This window comes from Talpa europaea (assembly GCF_964194135.1).
Source record: "Talpa europaea genome assembly, chromosome: 12".
Classification (NCBI taxonomy): domain Eukaryota; kingdom Metazoa; phylum Chordata; class Mammalia; order Eulipotyphla; family Talpidae; genus Talpa; species Talpa europaea.
Window position 1 is genome coordinate 56003905 of NC_140079.1, and position 24464 is coordinate 56028368.

The 24464-nt window shown below is 37.0% G+C and overlaps 1 protein-coding gene across 7 annotated transcripts in view; it reads left to right on the forward strand.

The window, feature by feature from the left end:
- The window catches only part of ABL2 (ABL proto-oncogene 2, non-receptor tyrosine kinase), a gene marked incomplete at both ends in the record, with an annotated part of 100588 nt that overhangs the window by 52187 nt on the left and 23937 nt on the right, over positions 1–24464 (forward strand). For 3 of the 7 annotated variants that reach the window (XM_084250764.1, XM_084250767.1, XM_084250769.1), the window contains one exon: positions 22374–22564. The exons of the other annotated variants lie outside the window; for them this stretch is intronic. In XM_084250764.1, coding sequence (XP_084106890.1) covers positions 22453–22564 — 112 coding nt within the window. Of the gene's footprint in view, positions 1–22373; positions 22565–24464 lie in introns of those variants that run through there. 7 annotated transcript variants of the gene reach the window in all.

The following is a 24464-nucleotide window of genomic DNA, read 5'->3' on the forward strand; positions in this document are numbered from 1 at the left end:
CCCTCCCCCAGAAAATTAAAAATACTTTTGGGGGGGGGGAATCCTCTCCAAATTGTTACTGCTTTTTAATGGGTTTTAATTGCCAACGAGGTAAATCTGAAATTCCTAGTGTAGCTTTAAAAGTTTTTCCCAGATCCTCTCCCTTTATGTACATGCATGCACTGCATAAAAATAAACAGAAATTGTGGGTTCACGCTTTCTTTTTTTTTTTCATTTTCTAGAATGTATTTAACTGCTTACTTTCATTAATCACCCTTTACTTGGAATGTTTTTTTATTTTTTTACTACATATTTCATATGTGTTAGTACAGATTTCATCTCTCCAATTTACTGATATATTGCTGTTTGCTTGTTGTGCTTGGCACAAAGTGGATGTTCAATATATATTTGGATAATTTATATATTAATGAATTATTTTAGAATTACCTCTGAATTATTTTCTTTATGTACACACAGACACAATCCTATACGTTCCATGCACAGAAACTATAGAGTATATGTATGTTTGTGAATAAACAGTTGTTGCATGCTTCCATAGTCTCAGTGAAACAGCTGATTGCTCAGATTACAGAAGATTGTATTATAGATCTTTAGGAATGATCTAGTTTTGTTTGTGAGTCCTTCCCCAGGAATGTCAGCTTTGAGCTTGCATTGAAGTCATTGTACCAGGTGCTAGCTACATTGACTTTGGAAATTCCATGAGGGAAAGAGGATTGGCACATTCCTTTCATCCCTTAGATATTTCATTATCTTTTGCCTAAACAACACAAGCAATGATGTGTTCTTGCTAAAATGCAAAGATCTTGGAATGCTGAGTTCCACACATTTTATGTGGTTAGGAAGAATCTTACTTTGTTCTAAACTTTTGTCATAGTTTTGAACAGAAGGGGATTAGATCTAAAATAAGTGTGGTAGGTGACATGCATCTGAGGAGGTGTGATACTATGCCTCTGGACCACATACAGTATTGTAAACCAGTTTTACCACAATAAAACAAACAAAAAAAGAGGCGCCTCCCTGGTGGTGCAGGGGTTAAAGTCTCAACACTATTAAGCTGTTGCCAGCCACTGCAACATGAGTTTGATCTCCAGCCAGGGAGCTAACCCACGTGACGAGGCAGACCTCTCCTGTCTCGCCTGCTGCTCCCCTTAACAGTGCATTTTAGTAGATCTGCCTGTTCGGCTCCTCGCTCTGTCTCTGGTGAATCTTCTCACCCCCAGCACCTTTGGCTTAGGCCCCAGTTTCTTTCTTTTTTGTTTTTTTTTAAGATTTATTTATTTATGCAAGAACTGGGGTACAGTCAGAGGCACCGGAGGGTGAAAGAATTCACCAGAGACAGAGCAAGGAGCAGAACAGGCAGATGGACCGAGAACACTGCTGAGGGGAGCAGTGGGCGAGACAGGAGAGATCTGCCTTGCCATGTGGGAATCTCCCTGGCCGGCCGGGAATCGAACTGGTGCTGTGGATGCTGCGGACAGCTTCACAGCGTGGTGCTCAACCTGCTGTGCCACCAGGGAGGCCCAGGCCCAAGTTCTTGTATGCATAAATAAATAAATCTTTTTAAAAAATATGTGGAATATTTAGATTTAAGTTAAATTGCAAATTTTTATCATAGGTGTTGCCTGTGTTCTGTGATGTGATATTCATTGCATTTTTAAAAAAAATATTTATGCATAGAAGAACTGGGGTATAGGCCAGAGGTGTTGGGGATGGGGGTGAGAGAATTCACCAGAGACAGAATGGGGAGCAGAACAGGTGGATTTACTGAAATACACTGCTGAGGGGAGCAGTAAGCAAGACAGGAGAGTTCTGCTATGTCATATGTGGGTTAGCTACTGGTTGGTATTGAACTTAGGTTGTAGCGGTGATAACACTGAGACTTAATACTTAGTCCATCAGGGAGGCCCCGCCATTGTATGTTTTTTAAATTTGTTTTTATATAACTGGTGTGAAAATGTACTATAAGCCATTTTTTGCCTTTTTCCTCTTCATTTTTTATTTTTAAAATTATTGTGCAATAAAAATGACTTCCTATTTGTTGTACAGTTCTAACACCTATAGATTCATGCAGTCCTTATGATCAGCAAAATCTATCATCCCCAAAAAACTTTCTTGGGCAATTCTTCTGTAGTCACATCTTTTTCACATTCATATTCTCTGGCAACCACTTTTTTTTTTTTTTTTTAAACATTGTGGTTTTATCTTTTAAACGGTGAGGCTCTCCTTTGCCTGTTTTTAATGAGTTTTTTTTCTTGCCTGTTTTAGTGAGTTGCCTCAACTCATTTTTGTTTGACCTTTGCATGTCCTCAATTATGTTTCTTGTTCTCATCAGTTCTTATTTTCTCATTAAAAGACAGCGTCACAGGACTTGAGAAACAGACTAGTAGCTGGGTTTTAAATATGGTGTCCTCTATAATCTGGTGATCTTGGACAAGTTGTTTACCTCACAAGATTGTTACGAAAATTAAACAGTTCTAATTGTGTATAAAGTGTTTGACACATAGCCTAAGCTTTCTCTTCCTCTTCAGTTCATATCCCAAGAGTGCTTTCTCTGGAATAATCTAATCTTTTCGAGATGCTCAGTGAAGAGACCAAGAAAAAAACCCTGAGTTTTATTGTATATTGTAGCTGCTTTTTGGAGTCTCTCTCTCCCCCATCACTCCTGTGTATGTGTCTATATATATAGGCACACACATACACACAAATACACACACATATGCACGTATAATTTTTGAGCAAAACTGGTTCTTTGCTTTTTACAAGGTTGAGTTGTAGAAATTCCTTGTTTTTTCTGTATTCCCGATTCAATATTGCCTGTCAAAATCAGACAGACAGGAAACCTGAAGATACTTTTTACTTGCATCTCTAATGGAAACTTTGACAGCAGACTTGAAGACAGTATATTAATGATTCTAATAATTTAGAATTTTCTTTGTTATAGGACTTGTTTTATTTAGCATTTTCTAATCTGATTTAACTATGGAATACTTGACCTGTGACATCTATTTAACCTATTTTTATGGAGCACACTTTGGGAAAGAGTGACATGATAAATATTATTTATCACATATATAGATTTAGTTTTTAAGTCTTGAAATAAACATTTTAAATGTGTATTAACTCATCTTGAAATGGGCTTATGTAACTTATAGTATCCTTGTTTTAAAAGTGTTAGCTGTTTTTGATTCCTTATCCTTGTTTCTAAGGAAGTTTTATGCGGTGGTTTGAAAGTTTGATTCCTGGACCAGTAGCATCAGTATCACCCCTGGATGATAAAATGCAAATTGCTGGCTCCCACCCTAGACCAACTGAATCAGAAATGTAGAGTGAGGCCCCATAATCTGTTTTGCAACATATCCTTCAGTTAATTCTGGTGTATGCCAAAATTGGAGCATCTACTCACTATAGAGAATCATTTAATTTGGGGTTTTGTTAGCAGAGCAACAAATCTGAGAAGATTCAGATAATGTAGGTCTGGCTAGGATTAACCAAAACTACTTTTTGTACTATCTGTTGATGTTGAAAAGCTTTGTAAAATATATTAGAGCACTAATACCACAGATTGGTTTATTTTATTGCTTTAGACAATGGCAAAATTGTACAAAAGTTTGCAAAATCAATTCAATGGGAAGCTACCAGCAAGTTGATGGTAGAGTGGGAAAGGAAAGAGAACATAAGAATGCTTCACATATAGCAAAGGTGTTTTATGACTCATTTATACATGTTTGTATGCAGGGGTACATTGGGGGCATAAAGGGAGAAGAGGAAGGGACACTGGATCAGAGTCTGAAAACTTGGGTTTGAGTACCACTCAGGATTTTCATCAAAACCCTATATCTCATAGAATTGCTGTAAGAATTAAATCAGTGATTTTTAACTGGGAGTGACTGACCCTCCAAGGGACATTTGACATGCCTTTTGAGATACTTTTGGCTGCCACAACTGGAGATTTTGTGCTACTGGCATTTATGGCTAGAGGACTGGAATGCTGTTAAATGTCGTATACTGCATGTACCAGTGCCCCACAGTGAAGAATTATATGGCCAGTGTCAGTAGTGTCATGGTTGAACTCTAGATTCAGTGATTGTATTTTAAAAATTATAAACTGTCGTATAAGGCACATTGTATTTTATTATTAAGAGTAATACTTTTAAAAAGACTTTAAACACTTAAACATCCCAGTATTATCTTTTAAAGATGAATTTTTATTCTTCTAGGGAAGGTGAAGGAAACAGCAAATCTTTATTATCTACCTAATAAAGTATTATGAGAATTAGATGTGTATTGATATGGTAATTAGATATGCATTGATACATATTCCAAAAGCCTTTTTCAGTTTCAGTAATATTTTGATATATAGGAATGGTGTAGAAGAGCATTTGGGTAAGAAATTATTTTGTAGCAATACAGGAAACCTCAGGGAAGACTGTATTTAAACACATTACATCAGTTCAGACGAAGAGCTTAATTCTGTGTGAGTCTACGCTAATCAAGTATAAAAAAAATGTAGCTTCCCATGACTTTAATCAGGATACCATGACAGCTACAAAGTAATAAACCTTGGTTACAAAAATAACCAGAATTGAAAAATTTTGACTAGATGGACACAATCCAGACCATATTTTATAGCTCTTAAACAAATTAATCTTTTTAATTCATGGTCAGAAAATCAAGAAATTATCAGAACCACAAATCCCATCATGAACAGCTGCTACTGATAATTTATGAAATAAGCTTTCCATACATTTGAGCCAGTATCTTGTCTAGTACTGCTTATAACTCCTTCACCAGCAAGATGGGTAATGTCACGTGCTCTGTGATTATTTAACCATGCATGACCTTACTTGTGGAGAAGGAAAGGATTAGCATAGAATGTTCCATTATTTGGAAAAGTACTAGATCTTGGAGATCAAGTTCTAAAGGTTCCATATTAAAGAGGTTTTTGAATTTACGAGTGTGCATTTTACTCACACTAAATTAAAGGCCTGTTTTTATCTTAAACATCCAGTGTAGTCTAATAATTAGAAAAGGCAGAAATGTCACTGTTGAGGTCTGAAGAAGGTAAGGGATAGGGCTTAAGGCATACATTCCTGCTGTTCAGTCTTTTCATCTTCATCAACAAAATAACATATAGCCCCTTTTTCATAGTAAAGACTTTTAAGATCTTTACATGTAGTAATACATCAAATTCCTATGCCATTTAAGAGTAGATACAATTTTTTTTTAAAGAGTAGGTACAATTATATAGTCCATTTTTAGATAAAGAAATTGAGGCACAGGAATGTTAAACTTCATGAAGTTCACACAGCTAGTAAGTGATAGAACTAGGATTCAAATCAGGATTCCAGCTCCAGAATCTCTGCTTTTTTTTTTTTTTTTTTAAGATTTATTTATACAAGCACTGGGTACAGTCAGAAGCGCGGGAGGGTGAGAGAATTCACCAGAGCCAGAGCAGAGAGCAGAACAGGGAGCATGATGAAGTACACTGCTGAGGGGAGCAGTGGGCGGCAGGAGAGGTCTGCGCGCCATGTGGGACCCTTGCCCGGCAGCCGGGGATCAAACTGGTGCTGCAGAGGCTGTGGGCAGCTTCGCAACCCAGTGTTCAACTGCTGCGCCACCGGGGAGGCCCCAGAATCTCTGCTCTTAATCACAATGCTTTGCTGCCTATATTTACTATATAACAGCTGTCTTGTAGAGCAGTTACAATTAAATTTTTATCATATACCTAGCACTTTACACTTTACATGTATTAGGTATACAGTAAGTGAAAGGTGATTTTTTCATATATTTTTGTTAAACACAACTAGAAAGAATCTGCAAAGCATGACTTTATGAACATCTCTTTAGGAAAAAAAAGGGAATTACCCATATAAACCAGGAATTTATGATTCAAAAATTTCTCACATAGTAAGAATAGTTTTATTGAGATGATATTCCCCCCCCCCTTTATTCAATTAACTTGGTATATTGCATTGATTGATTTTCTTACAGCGAACCAACCCTGTGTTCCTGGTATAAATTCCATCTGTGTATGGTGTGTAGTGCTGTTAATATGCTCCTGGATTTAGTCTGATAGTAATTTATTGAGGATTTTTACCTCTTTATTATAGGGGATAATAGTATGTAGTTTTATTTTCTTGTGGTATCTTTGCCTGGCTTTATCATTTCTTAAAATTATTCTCTCCCCTCTATGCCCTCATGATGGAGGACTTATTTTGTCCACACATTTCTAGTCTTTAGGTCAGAGGTCAGTTCACTACAGAAGTACAGAAAATGAAACAATCAGATGATTGTGGGCACCCTTGAAGCATTTTGGTTTTGGCAGTCCAGGGCAGTGATCTCTAGCACAGGAGGATATTTAATAAGGCACATATACTTCTGTAACACTGTTGTAGTTCTGCCCTCCTCTACTGTTTAGGGTGACTTTAGTTGTTATCACAGTTATTGATTGCTCACAATTTCAAGACTTCTAAGTGCCTGAGGCAGAATATCAATTTTAATCCAAAACTGTCTCTCTGTATTATACCGCATGATCTGTCCATCAGAGAAATGGGATAATAGTACCTTCCTATTAGTGTTAAGATGAAAATTAGTGATAATATATGTTAAGAACCTGGCCTATATAAGGAAGTAGTCAACAGCTGTTAGATGTTAACTTTCTCTTATTCTCTATCTTCTAAATTTCTTCTGGATGGTGTGATGCCCTCAAGTCCAGAATTTAAGTTTCACTCCCAGGGAGTTAGAGTAACATTGCTTTTTTCTCTACCTCTTACTACTTCTTATTCGCTTTCCTCACACTCAAGCTGGCATTCAGGAAAAGTTTTGATGCCTGATCCTGTAAATGTTATTAGTGAGTACATTATTCTCTCCTTTTACCATCAAGATAGAATAAATGAAATTCTCAAAAAACTGAACACAAAATTGAAACTAGTTTAAATATATGAAGCTACTCCTTTCTTGACCTGGTCCTAGTTATCCTGTTGAAGAAAATCTGCTAGCTGCTGCTTTTCAGCATTTTGTGTTTTTATTTTTTAGATAACTCTATAAAGTTTTATCCCGTCCTCTTTCTTTCCCCGCTCCCTCCTCTCTTCTTAAATGCCCTAATATTTGGACTGGTAGCCTACAAAGACATTAGTGCTGGTGGTATGATGGTATTTTTTGTGTGTGTGCCTTCCTTTCGTTTTTTCCACGTAACACAAATTAAGTCAGTGATATACTTCACCACTCACTTTACTGTGAATATAACACACATAGTCTTGTAAATACGTAGTATTCGCATACTTGTAGCACTAGCTGTTCATAGTTTGATACTGAGAGATCTTATAGCCAAAATAACTTCAATAGAGCCTTATTAACTAAGATGTCATGACCATTTTTAATAGCTTTGTAATTTTGTTGATAGTCTTTTTTTTTTTTTAAGATTTATGCATACAAGAACTGGGGTACAGGCCAGAGGTGCAGGGGGTGGGGGGGTAGGAGGGGGAGGAGTCACCAGAGACAAAGTGGGGAACAGAACAGGCAGACTGACTGAGAGGAGCAGCAGGCAAGACAGGAGAGGTCTGCTGTGCCATGTGGGTAGCTCCCTGGCCACCAGGGATTGAATTCCTGCTGCAGAGGCTACAGATAGGTTCACAGTGCTGTGCTTAACCTCTTGCACCACCAGCGAGACCCTGATAGTCTTGTTTTAAGCTGGAGATAGAGTTCAGCAATGAAAACTGTTGGCATTGGGTCCTGAGCGTGTTTTATATAGATTGTTTGAACAACAAATATATATGTGTATCCATACATACATGTGTATATGTATATATATAAATTTGTGTATCTTATCTATATATATGTGTTTATATGAGCCATAAATCAAAAAGAATTTTGTAGTTTGAAGTATGGTTTTCTAACATTCATGCTGTATGGGAGGATACTATTGTTTTGCACAGCAAGTAGCTGCTGAAATAAGAGTAATAAATGAACTCTTTGTTTCTTTTAATCAAGGCAATTCAAAATATCTGAGTTCAGCCAGAAGGAAATATCTTGTTGCTAGTACCCAAATATAGGGCGTGTATAGACATATAAGTATGCTTCTTTATGGATATTGGAAAAATAGATTCACAAGTATGAAATGAAAAATTAGCTTTTGATTTTTAGCATCATATGAAAAGTTTGTTCGGTTACTGAATTATCTGCAGGACAATGACAGGTATCCTAAAAGGTAAGGTTATTTTAGAGCTATAAGAAATATTTCCTAAGGCTTCCCGGTGGTGCAGGGGTTAACGTCTCAGTGCTATCAGGCTATCACCAGCTACTGCAACATGATTTGTATGCTCCACCAGGGAGCTAACCCACATATGGCACAGCAGACCTCTCCTGTCTTGCCTGCTGCTCCCCTCAGCAGTGTATTTCAGTAGTTCAGCCTGTTTTGCTCCCCACTATGTCTCTAGTGAATCTTCTCACCACCTGCAGCTCTGGCCTACACCGCACTTCTTGTATGCATAAATAAAATTTTTAAAAAAAGAAATATTTCTTAATGACTAATAACCACATATACATTACTTTTTTGTGTGAGATTAGCTTGTACTTTAGGACAACTCAAATGTAAAAACAAGTCTGTTTTACTCTTGGTCTAAATAACATTGTTTCAAGAAGACATGAAAGTTGTCCCCTTAATTAGAGAAGAGGTTATATTTTTTGTTGCGGTTAATTTGCTGTCAGTGCTTACACAGATTTTTATAAACTCTTTTCTGAGGCATGTGCATTGGCTTTGGGAAAATTTATGATTACTGCTGAGAGTAAGTGGCAGCTTTTGCAGTTTCCTTTGATGAAATGTACTGGTTGGAAAACACAGGTATGCTATTCTAATTAGTTGTAATGTGATCTTATGTCTGATTAGGTGAATGGAGGTTAACCCACTTGGGGAGTCTGGCTCCCTTCAGATTCCCCAGAAGATAAGAAAAGGACTTTTTTCCAGTTGTTTTTGAGCCTCTCTATTGCTTGAGAGAACCTGAAATGGTGAAAGGAGTATGGGCTGAAATTAGATAAGACCTAAGGTTTGGAATCCTGACTTCACAAAGTAGCTCTGGAACTTGAATTTCAAGTTACTTAACATTTTTGAGTATATGTACATTGTTGATAATAATGCCTGTCCTTCAGGGCTGCAGGCAGTGATATTGTAAATTATAATACATAAATGAAAGTGTAAAGTACTGGTGCATATTTTGCTCCGTAAAGGTCAGCTATTATTACAGTCACACTGTAGAAAGAAATAGAATTACTTTGACTTATTTTTGGTTTGCATGGAATCCTCATGCTGCTGTAAATTTGTGACTATTAAAAAATATTTGAGTACTTGCTTTGTGCAGGCTAGAGTGATTAATAGAAACAGCTCTCTGTTTAAAGAGTCTTATCTACAAATGTCAGGGTGATTCCTTCACACATACAAATATCTTAATGTTACCTGAAAAACATCTATAGAGCCTCCCTGGTGGCGCAGCAGTTGAGTGCTGGGCTGCAAAGCTGCCCGCAGCCTTTGCAGCGCCAGTTCAATCCGCGGCCGCAGTGAGGGTCCACATGGCGCAACAGACCTCTCCTGCCGCCCGCTGCTCCTCTCAGAAGTGTACTTCATCAGTCTCCTTGTTCTGCTCCCCGTTCTGGCTCTGGTGAATTCTCTCACCCTCCCGCGCTTCTGACTATACCCAGTGCTTATATAATTAAATAAATAAATCTTTAAAAAAAAAATCTATAGCTTCAAAAAGAGGACAAATGAAATGTAAGAAATAGAAGGGGGTGCTATTAGGGAGATGATATTAAGGAGATCCTCTTGGAGAGAACGTAAGAGTTCCTGAGGTTTCACAGAATTCCTTTATACAAGATTCTCGTTCAAGAATGATGGCATATGCACATGGAACTAAGCAAGGCAGGTAAACACTTTCATCTGCTGGCATTTTGGCCTCAGACTTTATTGAAGAAATGTTGTTAGCAAGGGCTAAATTACAGATCTTAACATTTCAAGTTGCATTAAAAAAAACCACATAATTTCTAAAAAGAAGCAGGAGAAAACAGTAAACAGAGAAAGTGTGCCATAATCAGGCTCTTGGGAATGTATTTCTAGAGAGTCCTCCATTTGGAAGGTGGAATTGAAGGTGGAATTGAAAACTAAAATTTTGATTCACCTTTTGTGAAGAGAATGAAAAGCTGGGAAAGGAGAGAGGAAACTTTCTCTTTCATAGATACAAATATATACCAATATATAATTAAGCATGATATTTAAAAATAAAATTATAATAAGCTCATTGCAATACATTTCTGAAATACTCAGGCTGAAAACTTTTCTATTTGATTTTGAGAACATGTAAGGATTATTTATTATTTTGGGAAGTTGTATTTTTGCCACAAAATGTGAAAAATGTTTTAGGAATGGATTACAACATACGTGTTTTTTTTTTTTTTTTAAGATTTATTTTTATTTATGCGTACAAGAATGGTGGTGCAGGCCAGAGGTACAGGGGATGAGTAGATTCACCAGAAACAGAGTGGGGAGCAGAACAGGCAGATCTACTGAAATATACTGCCGAGGGGAGCAGCAGGCAGGACATGTGGGTTAGCTTCCTGACTGGGGATCGAACTCATGCTACAGTGGCTGGTGATAGCTTGATAGTGCTGAGACTTAACCCCTTGCGCCACCAGGAAGGCCCTAACATATGTGTTTTATTTTAAATTTTGTACATCCTTGAAAATTAAATATGGATGTGTCCTTATAAATACATATCAAAAAATACTTTCGTACTGATAAAATTTGCTTTGAGTTTCTTTCTTTTTTTTTTTTTTAAAGATTTTTTAAATTTATTTATACAAGAGCTGGGGTACAGGCCAGAGGCGTGGGAGGGTGAGAGGATTCACCAGAGACAGAGTGGGGAGCGGAACAGTTAGACGGACCGAAAGCACTGCTGAGGAGGGCAGTGGGCGAGACAGAGGTCTGCCGCGCCATGTGGGTATCTCTCTGGCCGCCCAGGACTCGAACCCATGCTGCAGAGGCTGCAGATAGCTTCACAGCTTGGTGCTCAACCAGCTGCACCACCAGGGAGGCCCTGAGTTTCTCTCTTAAAACCATGTGTTTGTAGCTGTTGGGTCTTAAGAATCTGAAAAGGTAGAGTAAAAATCTAAATGAAATAAAATTTACACATGCCCCAATAAATCTGTGAATTAAATTCCTTCTGTGACCAAGTTCCAAATCTTAAATTATCGGAATTGGTGGATTATTTTTTAATTTTGGCCTTAAAGATACAAAATATTATGAGTATAAGAGAATATGTTTTAAGAACAAAATAAGGGAAAAATGGATAAAAATACATGAAAACATGATGGGATCATGATTGCTTTTAGTTGTCTTCATTACTGTGGGTTTAGATTTTAGAAGATGGGCAAATATTCTGTAAGTAAGAAAAAATGTCAGCACAGATGAAATACATGTTCTAGGAGAATGGATATGAATAAGACTATTCTGCCCTTTACAAGGACCAGGACTGGGACCAGACATACTGTATTTTTAGTTATTGTGTGATAATTCCTCCTTCCAAATAACAATACCAAAATAAAAATCCTTATAATGGTGATGCAGTGTAGTTACAAACTATTTTAGGTGAAGAGAAAAAAATGTTTAAGAACATTGAGAAGAAGAGATGAAATATGAGTTGCGTTACATGATGAGTTCACTAGGTAACCGGAAAGGAGAAGAGGATTTTAGGAAGAGAGAATTGACATGTATGAAAATTAAACAAGTTGATCCGTTCAGAGAAATCCTGGTAGAATTGTAGATAGATGAAGCTTAAGGTATAAGAAATAATGGCAAATGTAAGGATGGAGAGCGAAGCAAGTGCCAGATCATGGTGGATCTTTCTTATACCATACTAAGGAATTTGGAACGTAACTCTGCAGTAGAGAGTTTATCAAAGATTGTAAGTTGGAATATAAACTTGAGGTTTATGCTTTCAGACTATCATAGAGGCAGTGTAGATATTATACTGGAATGGTGTGAGCCTGTGAGACAAGTCAGAAAGATCAGGTAGGTGAATGCTATAGCTGTTCAGGTAAGGAAATAGGGCGTGAATTGGGCCAGGGTTAAAGGATGTAGAGGAATGGTGGATTTGAGAGAGATTTAAGGACTAGAACCTACAGGATAAAGGGAATTAGGAAAGAAAGAGGGGTCTGAAATGATGAGACACAAAGAGAGAAACTACAAGTAGGAACTAAAAGGTTTTTGGCCCTTTTGTTATATCTTAGTTTATGTATGTGTAAAGTGTCACTTGAACTGTTGCTTTGGACAGTGATCTGGGTTGCTTGGATTTGGGAGCCATGATAGGCAAGAAAAAATACTCCCTCAAAAGGTATCTGATTGAATCTCTGGAACCTGTAAATGTTACCTCATATGGCAAAAAGAGGAGGGAACTGTCTTTATAGATGTGATAGGGAGAGTATCATACATTATCCAAGTGAACCCTAAATGCAGTGATATGTGTCCTTGAAAGAGAAAGATCTTAAGGGGGACTTTCTCTCGTGCTCTCTCTCTCTCTCTCTCTCTCTCTCTCTCTCTCTCACACACACACACACACACACACACACACGACTTGGTATGAATGTAAAGCAGAGAGAAAGTTGAAGATACTGACCTTGAAGATTGGGGTGATGGGCCACAAACCAGAGGATGCTGATAGTCACCAAAGGCTGACAGGCAAGGAATGGATTCTCTTCTAGAGCTTCTGAAGGAAGCTGAGGCCTTGCTGACACCTAATGGTAATGATTTTGGACTTCTGACCTCCAGAACTATGGGACAATGCATTTCTGTTATTTTAAGCCATTTTAATTTATGGCAATTAAACCACAGGAAACTAATATAGAAGTCAGTAGTTTAGTTTATAATTAAAAGTAATGGCTGTGGATCACTTTGCTAGGGAGGATGAAGAAATAAGAAGAGGAATGAGGATGGAAGTTTCTGTTATCTGTGAGGTCCAAACATAACAAGAAATATGGAGAAAAGCAAAAGAAAACAGACCATTTTTCAAATGTTTTTATTATTCCTTAAAGTTTTTACACATTAAAATTGTACTTGTAGCAAAGATTATCAAACTCCACTCATTGAGTCAGAGACCCTTGTGATACTAGTGAAAAACCAGTTCCTCATGTAGCACACTACCTATACTTGCTAGTTTGTTGGCCAGCCAGTGGCCTCAACTCCAAGCTCTTAACAGTGTGCAATTCAAAGATATCTTTAACTCTGTTGCTCTCCATTCCAAGATCAGGCCGTTATCATCTCAGCGTAGTTTACTTTAACTGTAAGCAGTCTGTCAGGAGTTCTTTAGACCAGTCTTTATGCCATCAATGTGATGTTCTCACAAATTGAAAATGTTTTCTTATTGCTTACTGTGACAAGTCTGACTTCAGGTCTGGATGACACGGATGTTTGTCATTTGGTTCACAAATATCTCACATTATTTTATGTACATGCACATACATTTCTAGGCTTTTCTCCTAATGAGGACAAGTTGCTCAGCAACAAACTCATGGAGCTGGTTTAATGAATTAGCCACTCTCCTCAGAGTGGATTTCTAAATGTTCACAGAAAATACAACTAAGTGGAGAAATTGTTTTCTGAAAATCCTCAGAGAGAGCCTTTTATGTGGCTTTAGGAAATCTTTTTGTGAGTTGTTTGGGTTAGAGCTTGAGCCCACAATAGGGCCTGCCAAACTCCCTGCTGGGGTCTGTGAATCTGCTTTCCTGCAGAGCCTTTTGCCAAGTCAGGGTTCCAAATTTAGGGCCATAGATGAATTGTTGAGGTCCACAGAAGAGGCATTAAGTACATGCAGTCCTCCTTTCTGCTTTCCCTTCTTCCTCAGTGTAGGCTCAGGCTTCTCTCTACTGACTTTTGAACACATATTTAAAGAGTGTTATTTTGAAAGAGTATTTATTACATAGTCTATCCAGATCCCCACATATCTCCTCTTGACCTTGAAATTTAAATACTCAATACTTTTTCTAAGTCTTTGTTACATTGTTGTCATTTGTCCTGCTTAGAAAAATGTGCTCTTCCTTTTTTGTAATAGAAGATTTTGAATCCAAAGTATCTGGGGTGTCATTACTAAGGTTGAAAACTCAGTCCTTATTCCTTGCCCAGCAGGCAAGTTTGGAGGCTTGGATAAAGGGATCAGTAAGGTTGCTACGGACCATAAGATCTAATATCTTGACCATGAATGCAGAAGCAGGGCCAGGACACATTTTGTATCAAAGCTCATCTATCACCTAAAGCCAGACATCCCAGCAGATAATAGGTTATAGAAGAGAGCCTTAAGCCCTCCCTGATATGCAGCCATAGACCTCTCTGGTCTCACACCCTGCTCTCTGGTAGTGTATTTCAATAAATCTGCCTTTACTGTTCGCTACACCTCTGGCCTCACCCTGATTTTCTCCCCACTATACAAAGTGTTGACATCTATAGTTCTGTAATTAGAGAAAGTGCCTACTCTACAGGAGCAAAGGTAGTTGTTTGTACCCTTTGGAGGATTCGGATGGTATAGGGCTTGCATTCTCAACGGTTGATAATAATTTAGATATTTGCAATGGTTTATGACTCTCCAGAGCTGAATGCTACTCTAAGGAATCTTTCAGTTTTTAATTTTTCTTGTTAGAAATTGAATTAAATTGAATTAAATACAAATTAATTAAATTTGTATTTTTAAATTTAAGTTTAATTTTTTTTTATAGAGGCATGTTTTCTTTCTTCCTTCCTTCCTTCCTTCCTTCCTTCCTTCCTTCCTTCCTTCCTTCCTTCCTTCCTTCCTTCCTTCCTTCCTTCCTTCCTTCCTTCCTTCCTTCCTTCCTTCCTTCCTTCCTTCCTTCCTTCCTTCCTCCCTCCCTCCCTCCCTCCCTCCCTCCCTCCCTCCCTCCCTCCCTCCCTCCCTCCCTTCCCTCCCTTCCCTCCCTCCCTCCCTCCCTCCCTCCCTCCCTCCTTTCTTCCCTTTCTTCCCTTTCTTCCCTTTCTTCCCTTCTTTCCTTTCTTTCTTTCGTTTATACATGCACTGGGTACAGTCAGAAGCGCGGGAGGGTGAGAGAATTCACTAGAGCCAGAGCGGGGAGCAGAGCAGGCAGAAGGACCGAAGTACACTGCTGAGGGGAGCAGCGGGCGGGAGGGGAGCAGCGGGCGGCAGGAGAGGTCTGCCGCCATGTGGGACCCTCCTCTGGTGGCCGGGGAGCAGCTGGGGATCGAACCGGCGCTGCAGAGGCTGCGGGCAGCTTCGCAACCCAGCGCTCAACCGCTGCGCCACCGGGGAGGCCCTTAAGTTTAATTTTAATACTTAAAGTAGTGTTAATGAAAAAAGTTGAAACTGATGTTGAAAAAGGGAAAAGATGCAGTTGTATGCTTTTTGGTGTGACAAAGTCTCAATGGGATTTTCAAAATGAGTTAATATTTTTATCAGTTATTAGAAGAGCACTTTGCTGGATCTCATTGGATAGGGAGGCATAATGGTCTGTGACTGTAGAAACTTCAGTCTTATTGGGGAAAAAAATTTTAAAAAAAGAAGTAATAAATTATAGTAAAACATATTGACAATATCCCAAGTTAGTATAACAGGTCCTGTTTTAGGCACAGGATGCTCTGAATTTATGCAAAGGAAGAAATTACTTAATTTGAAATCTTCAGAGAGGCCAGGTTCAAGGAGAATCTAGGAATTTGAAAGATATATAAGATTTGGATAGGGAGAAATCCTGGTTGAAATGCCATTTTGATTTTTTTCTTCTGGTAATAAACTGAAACGTGAGAGCATATGAGTGCTACAGAGATATCCTATAACTACTGTTGGCAACTAACCTAAGAAGTTAATCTTGCTAAAAGTTTAGAGGCTCATTGGTGGTTATTTTTCATTTGGCATCTCTGATTTTCTGTTAGCCTTACCAAATCTTCCAACTTGAGTCCCGCAAGTTTATCTTTACCATTTAATAGATTATTTTGAAAATAGGAAAGCACCCCTTTTAGACTATAGAAAGAATCAAGATATTGAGTCATGGTGTCAAATTCTCCACTAAACATCTTATATTTGTTTAATCTGATTTAAGAATTCCACAAAGTACTTACATTTCTTTTCCTGTTTGACAAATGAAAATTGTAACCTCAAGTATTTAAATAACCAAAACTTTTTGAATGGCAGGGCCTTCCTTTGCTTAACACAGAGCCTGAGCTCTTGGGCTTAAAAAAAAAAAAGAAGGGGGAGGGGGAGGCATTAACAACAGATTTGGTAGTCTTTTTGTCATGAGAGTCCAATTTTGTTGCTAAAGCATTGAGTCCACAAGAAAGTTGCAGAGGTGAATGCTGAGAGTAAACTAGCATAGTGTGGAAGTGATGCTCTCCTTCCTTAGACTTTCCAGCTGCTGTGTTAAGGGGTCAGGAACAAGGGTTAATAACAGACAGAGCTGTCCCAGCTGCCACCTTAGAGATCATCTGGTTCTACACTAGCTTTATTTATTTATTTTTTAAAATCTAATAATAATGGAGTTGCACGTATTTTAGAGTCTGTTAGATCCTGAAACATTAAAGGATGTCTGTCTTAGAAATACCTTTCTGTGTCTAGGTCTCTGTGATGCTCTCTGTTTCATAATGGTATGAAAAAGAGGATAATAGGTTGTCTGTTGTGTGATAGTTCTTTTGGGGTGGCTCTCCACTTTGTTACCTTGCTATTAAAAAACCATGACAGCTCCGTTTGTGAGGTGTTTGAAATTGATTGCCTGCATAGGGAAGTATCAAACTTTTATTTTGGTCACATTTAATGATAAGTGCCACTAGGAATTACATTTTGAATATTTCCCTTTTGTTGACTTCAGTTTACTGCCTAAGCCATTAAGTTGCAAAATAATAACTAAAGACAGCCAAAGAAATGGGAAGTGTTTTACCTCAGTAGGAATACATTCAAATGCAGTGTTTTACCTTACTAGCAGTGAGTTGTGAATTTAAATTAACAAGTTACTCATGTTTGCTTTTAAAATTTAAAAAACATATATAAACGCTCATGAAGTGAGCATTCATACATAGCTGATGAGTATAAAGAAGTAAAAATTTTTTGGAAAGTGGTTTGGAAATATGTATCATGAGTCTTAAAAATGTCCTTTGGCCAGAAGATTTGTCCTAATGAGGTAACTTTAGAGAAAAATTGGGAGGTACAAAAGCTGTATAAGTTGTTTGGTAATAAGTCCAAATTGGAAATGATTGTGCTTCTGCAACATGGAATGTGTGAGGATCTTTATAAGAATGTGGGAAATTTTTTCTTTATAGTTTATAAAAACAATGAATAATTTTTTGTGCTCTGTAACATCACAATAGTAGTTGACTCTATTGATCATCCTTCATCTCAGCCTAAGTCTCTGCTTGTTTCCTCTTCTGTTACTGGGACATTCATTCCTGGTCAGGGAACCAGAACTATATACTGGGTAAAACTGAGGGGTGCCCAGGGACCCCAAACTGTTAGGGTTTGAAAAAACCTTTCCCATTCTACATAGTCCTTCATACAACCACCACACACATCAAAGCAAAATAATGCTAGTGTGCTCAAAGATCTTTAGCTGATGAGAAATTCAAAGAGGGGAGAGAGAGAAGAGAAGCGAAGTGAGAAGATGAAGGAGTTCTAGAAACAGATTATCAAGTAAAATCTGAAATTATTCTCCTATGGGCATTGCTTTAGCTAAATTGGCCAGGCCCAGAGCCAACTAGCCAAAACCCCAAAGCAGAGCTGCCAAGAGAGTGAATCCAAGGCACATACTGGCAGGAAAGCCAGGCAGGACCCAAAGAGCTAGGAGAGAAGGAGAGAGCCAGACTTCAAAGTCTAGCATTCAAACTGAATCCACCAGAGGCATGGCCACCCCTACCTCAACCTGTTCCACACAATGGTTGTGTGATTCCTTTCTGCATCCCAGAAGCCCCTCCATCCCCTTCCTCTGTTAATTCGACTGCTGGGAGTTGTAGTTACATGTTGGATGTGTGAAGATGGGGGTGGAGTTTTTTATGTCATTTACTGACTGAGATTACCGAGATGGCCAAGCAGAGCCTACCTAACTCCAACACTTCCTTACTGATTGTTCTCGTACTCTCCTTCGCTTCCTCCTCTTATCTGTTTGCTCTCAAAACGTGGGAGTTCTTTAGGTCTTAGTTCTGGATCCTGCACTTATTTATTTATTTATTTTTTTCATAATGACGTATGGTAAAACTGACTTTTGGGTTTAGAATTCCGTGAATTTTTATCCATATGAAAACTTGTGTAACCATCATCCAGTTCCCTTGTGCTAGTGTTGTAGTCACAGCTTTGATACCTATCACCCCTAACAACCACAGTGGTTTTGTCTTTTGGAGAATGTAACCTTTTGATACAAATGTCTTTTGGGAAACTTAGAATACTGCTTTTGAGAGCCAACAAATTGTGTGTATCCATATATCCTTTTTTATTGCTGAGTAGTATTCCATTATATGGGCACACACTTGGTGGTGTTTATTTTTTTTGTCACACTATTAGGTGTATAGTGATAACTCATTGTGGGTTTAACTTGCTTTTTTTTTTTTTATTGACAGCTGATGTTGAGCATATTTGCTAGTTCCTACATCCTTTTTGGAGACTTCATTTGGTGAAGAGACTGATATTTTTGAGTTTGAGAGATTTTTATATATTCTGGTTATGTATTCTTAGAGATACTGCTTACAAATACTTTCTTCTGTCTATAGCTTAGCTTTTTATTCTTCTAACAGGATCTTTCAAAGAACAAAAGTCTGGTTTGGTTTGGTTTTCCACTTTTTATGCATTATTAAAAGTAGCTTTATTGAGTGATTTCACATTCCATATACCTTTTATTTTAAAACATATAATTCAAGGATTTTTAAAAAAAATGTATGGAATTGTGTGACCCTCACCACAATCCAGTTTTATAGCATTTCCATCATGAGGTCCCTTGCATTATCCAAGTAGTTTTGTTAGTGTTAATACCCAAGTCCCAAGTAACCACTAAACTGCATGTGCTTTCTCTCTGCTCTTTTTGAATTTTCATATGAATGGATCATGTAATATGTAGATTTTTAATCTGACTTCATTCACAAAGCATAATATTTTTAATGCTTTATGAAAATAAATCCATATATAGAATTTATCCATTTAAAATATATATATTTCAGTGGTCTTAGTATATTCAGAGTTCTTCAACCATCAGCACAATCTAATTTTAGAACATTTTCATCACCACAAAAAGAAACCCCATAGCCATTAGCAATCATTCCATATCCCAGACCCCCATCAGCCATGAGCTAACACTAAGGTACTTTCTGTCTCTGAATTTACTTATTCTAGACAGCTTGTGACTTTCTTTTAGATACCCTGTAGTTGGATCATAATGCATATTCATTTTGATAATTTGCCTTATTATTGTGTTAAGACCATTTTCATTTAATGTAACTGTTGATATGTTTAGATTTTTACTAACCGTTTTATTTTTTCTGTTCCTCTTTTTATCCTTTCTTGCCTTCTCTTGGATTATTAACTTGTTTTTTTTAATATTCCATTATAACTTAAGTGTGATGTGTTTTGGGCTAGATCTCTGTGTGAGCTTTGTAAGGTTGCTCTAGAGATTTCAATATACATATTAAACTTTCACATTCATCTTCATTATTTCATCATTTCAGGTGAAATAGAAAACCTTAACATCATGCAGTTTTATTTTCCCTCTTTATGTTACCTTTGTTATATATTATAGCTACATATATTGGAGAGTCTTGATAGATGGTATTGTACTTTTTACTTGCGACCATGAAACATATTTTAAAGAATCCAAGAGGAAAAGAATTTTGTCCAGATAATTACCGTTTTTGTTTTTCTTCCTTTGCTCCTAATGTTCCAGAGTTTCCTTCTGGATCGTTTCCTTTCTGTCTGAAGAACTTCCTTTAACAGTTCTTTTAAAGCAGGTCTGTGAGTGATGAGATCGTCCCTTCAACTGAGAATATTTTTATTTCATCTTCATTCTGAAGGAATATTTTCTGTAGATTTGGAATTTTGGGTTGGCAGTTTTTTAGCACTGAGGATAATGTTTTTTTCACTTCTTTTTAGCCTTCATGGTTTCAAATAAATCTTTATATTTTAATCATTGTTTCCCTGTAGGAATGGTCCTGTACTTTTGTATTAACTCTTTTCTACTTAAAGATCCCATCTAGATCCTTTGCTTTAAATGTATCCTGGGATCATCTTAGAGCTACAGATTTATATATCAAGGTGTTTAATTATATCCCTCAAATTTGCTTATCTATAGTGGAACTTTTGAACTTAACATGGCCACCTACCCAGTTATTCAAGCCCTGCAGCCTGGCAGCCATTTCATTTTCTCCCTTTCTCTTATAGAACATCTGAGTAATCTGTTAAATACCTCTCCAAATTGTTCTTTAAGTTCTTTCACTCCTCTTTTAATCTCAAATGTAATAAATAATGATAAGGAGAGATCTTTGTAGACCTCAAAGCATTTTTTTCTTCTTATTTTTGTTAAAACAACAAGTAGAGGAGGAGAAAGGGGGGGAGAGCAAAGCAAGTAGGGACCCCATGGACTATGGAGGAGGTCTGTGGATGCCTTGGTAAATGGGCCTTGTAGGGTAACTAAACTTCATATACAATGTTATAAGCCATTGTTACTGCATAAAATAAATTACAATAAAGGGTTGGGGGAATTTTCATTGTAAAACATACATAACAAAATTTATTTTATAAACTACTTTCTAATAAGTGAAATTAGACATTTGTCTTCCCGTATCTGGGCTATTTCATTTGGTGTTGCAGCATAGATCAAAGTTTTGTTCCTTATTATGGCTGAATAATAGTTAGTTGTATGTATACCACATTTTGTTTATCCATCTCTTTGTCCCTGATTATAATAATATAGGAATATTTGAAAATGTAGCTGTTAATTATTGGTAACTTATACTTACTGATCAAATAGAATGTCATATGATACAGAATATAGATATGTATAGGATATAGATTATGGAGTTCCTATCTCTTAAATTTTTTATAATCTAGGGGAAGGAGAAATTCAGCTTGGAATTTGAAATTCCGAGTCATTAATGAGGTAACTGTTAGTAATTTTTAACTTTTGTTTTCTCCATGATGTTGACATTAATGACTAGAACAGTTCATTTCAATGAAGATGTTAAGCTTTGTTTCTTAAACTGATATTTACCTCAAAGTCATTCCTTCTCTAATAGGCTACAATTTTTTTCCCAAAGATTTATTTATTTATGCATATAAGAACCGGGATGTAGACCAGAGGTAGGGGTGTGGTGGTGAGAGGATTCACCAGAGACAGAATGGGGAGCAAAACAGGCTGGTCTACTGAAATACACTGCTGTAGGGAGCAACAGGTGAGACAGGCAAAGTCTGCTGTGCCTTCTGGGTTAGCTCCCTGGCTGGAAATTGAACTCATGCCACAGTGGCTTTGGATAGCTTAATAATGCTGTGACTTAACCCCTGAGCCACAAGGGAGGCACCAATATAATTTTATGTTCCAGCTTTATTGAAGGCTTTTTCATTCCTGTTATCTGCTCATTTCATCCTCTTACTCTTGTTGACCTAGAACCTAGAAGAGTGGCTGGTACATTGTAGGTGCTTAATAAATATCAAACCAATGAATATTCTCAGCTGTACTGTTATAGGTATCTTTGTATTATTTTTGCAAATTATGCAATGAAAGTCATCTGTTATTTGTAAATTTTGCTAGTTTAATTCTCATGAGGTACTCTCATCTTCAGACTCTACAATTTTAACTTTATCCCTTATATGTTAACAAAGATAAGGCTTTTGCTTATAAAAGCTTAACATTCAAAACTTTACAGCACCTTTGTGCCTTGTGTTTAATCTTTACTAAAGCTATAGAACCAAATGTTAGTAAAGGCAGTCATTTCCTGGGTCTGTGCTTATGAATCAGTTTGTAACTATTTGTTTGGCTTTGGATTTGTGGTTTCTTGAACTAATTTAAGTGATGCAAAAGATGAGTCTGCTTAGGCGTTTCCTCTCTTTTAAAAGTGTGTTTGGGTTTTGCCAAGGAAACTACTTTGCCACTCTTACCACCTACTTGGGAATGAAATACATCTGTAGTACTGATTCTTAAACTTTTTTTATTTGTTACGCATATGTGTGTTGGATTTTACTTTATTTATGTTTTGAAGATATTTCCTGAGGTTTTAAAGTAACTCCATTTTGAGTCAGTCTTCCTAATCACCAGTCATTTTCCTTCCAGTTACTCTCCACCCACTTTGAAACTTGTAAATGCTTACCCTTCTGTTGGTTTCTTCTGGCCACTGAGTGTATGAGTAAACGTCACACATGTGGTATTGCTTGTCAGAGAGTGGAATTCTGAACTTCCTCTTTACATAGCACAGTTTAACTTCGTGCTTCTGGCCAGAGGATGGTCCTTGGGACAGTTCTGCTTCCACCTCAGAGTTATGGCAGAGATCAGGACCCATCTCTCTGCTGCTTATGCAGTGAGGCCTCAGAATCTACTCTACCCAACTTGACAGGTATGGTTCAGATTTGATCATTTGGGAAAAGGTAAATAGATAATTACAGCAACTCATTATGAATGGAGATTTCAAAAAATCTTATCTGTCACTGTTACTGCTTTCCACTTGGTCAGTGAAGTTTTATGTGCTTTTTTTTCTTCCTAATGGTATTTCTTAGTAGGTCCTCAATCAATACTTAGTGAGAGAAACAAATAATTTGTTATGTGGTTTTAGGCTACATGTGACATACAGATATGACGAACTTATACTATATTGAGTACTGTTGAATATTTTATCTAACCACCTAATACAGTTTTGAAAAGAGGCATTAAAAAGTATTAGCTTAGAGAATATACAGTTAGATAAAGTAGAATTCTGGCAAGATAGAGTTTGTAAAATACTTGGGAATGGTGAAACTGAAAATTTTGTATTTTAATTTCTCCAATTATTACCTGACAAATTTCTTATTAAACCGATAAAGTTATTGATAACTTATTGGTAAAAAGTTTTTAAATAAAATTAAGCATTAAATTTAGGACTTACCGCTGAATTTGTTTCATTCTGGATTTTAATTAGTTTAATCCTGATAATTGACCTAGCACAAGCTACTATTTCTGTTTTGCTTTACTTTTATTGTATCCTTCTAGAATTATCAGTAGAGAAAATAATAAAATTACCTAATAATCATAATGTATTTCTGCTGTCTGTATTCCACAAGTGATAATCAGAGTCTTCAAGACAATAGACATCTTAAATCCATGATTTGCCTAGGTAGCATGACTGACAAAAGATAGTAATTCACTACGTAAGGTATCTAAGGTACCTAATATATGGTAGTCACTTCACATTGTTCAAAAGTAAAACATTCCCAGCCTACACTCTTGCATTGGGCGGGTACTGTACATCTGAGTCATCCAGATTTGTCTGTCTTAAGTGAAGAGAGAAAGTGGCATAGAATAGACCCACTAGTTAACACTGTGGCATTTACTTGTTCTTCCTTTACCTTTTTTGTTTTTTGTTTTTTGTCTTTTGTTTTTTGTTTTTTGCTTTATTCCTTAACTTGTTCTCTAACTTTTTGTGATTTAACACATGTTCATTTTCAGCCCCAGGAAAATGTTAGGATGTTTTCTCTTTGAAAAATTTGCCCCCCCTCCCTTTTTTTCCTGGTGCTATAGGGTAGGATTGTGTTAAAGTGGATATCCTGTACAGACAGCTTATATAGGAAGTTTACTCTTAGTCCTATGAGAACAAAGAGTGAGTGGGAAGAAAGAAGAAAGGAAGGAAATATATTTTGACTTGAATAAAAAGATGGTAGAACCAGCAATGGGAATAAGAATGGGGGAAAGCATTGTTTTTCAAGTTGTAGATCTTTTAGTATTTTCACCTCAAAAGTGGCTTTTATCCCATATGTATTATTTTATATATTTATGAAATATATAGTATGGTATGATTTGACCTGTATGATCTTTAAAGTTTACATAAAATCTTGCCATAGAGTTCATTACCTTTTTTTATTTTGTCAAGTAACATGGTTTTTAAGACATTGACCTGCTTTTAGTGATCTTATTTTGAACTTGATGATTTCTCTCCAGTACTGATAAACCATATCTTGAAGACATGTCTTTGCACATTGACAGTCTGTCACTCTACTGTGTCACTTTGCTGCCATCAGTGCAGAATTCTTGTTCAGCCAATTTCAATACTTTCTCTCCTCTGAAACCTTTTCTGACTCCAAACTTTTTTTCTGTTCTATTGTATCATAGCATACTCTCCTAGTATACCAGTGTTGCATGATTCATGTATTCAATATCTTTTTTTGAGAGCCTTTTATATGTGTACTGTTCTGGGTGCTTGAAATTTATCAGTGAATAAAGCAGATAAAAATCCCTGTCCTTATAAAATTGATATTCTGGTGGTA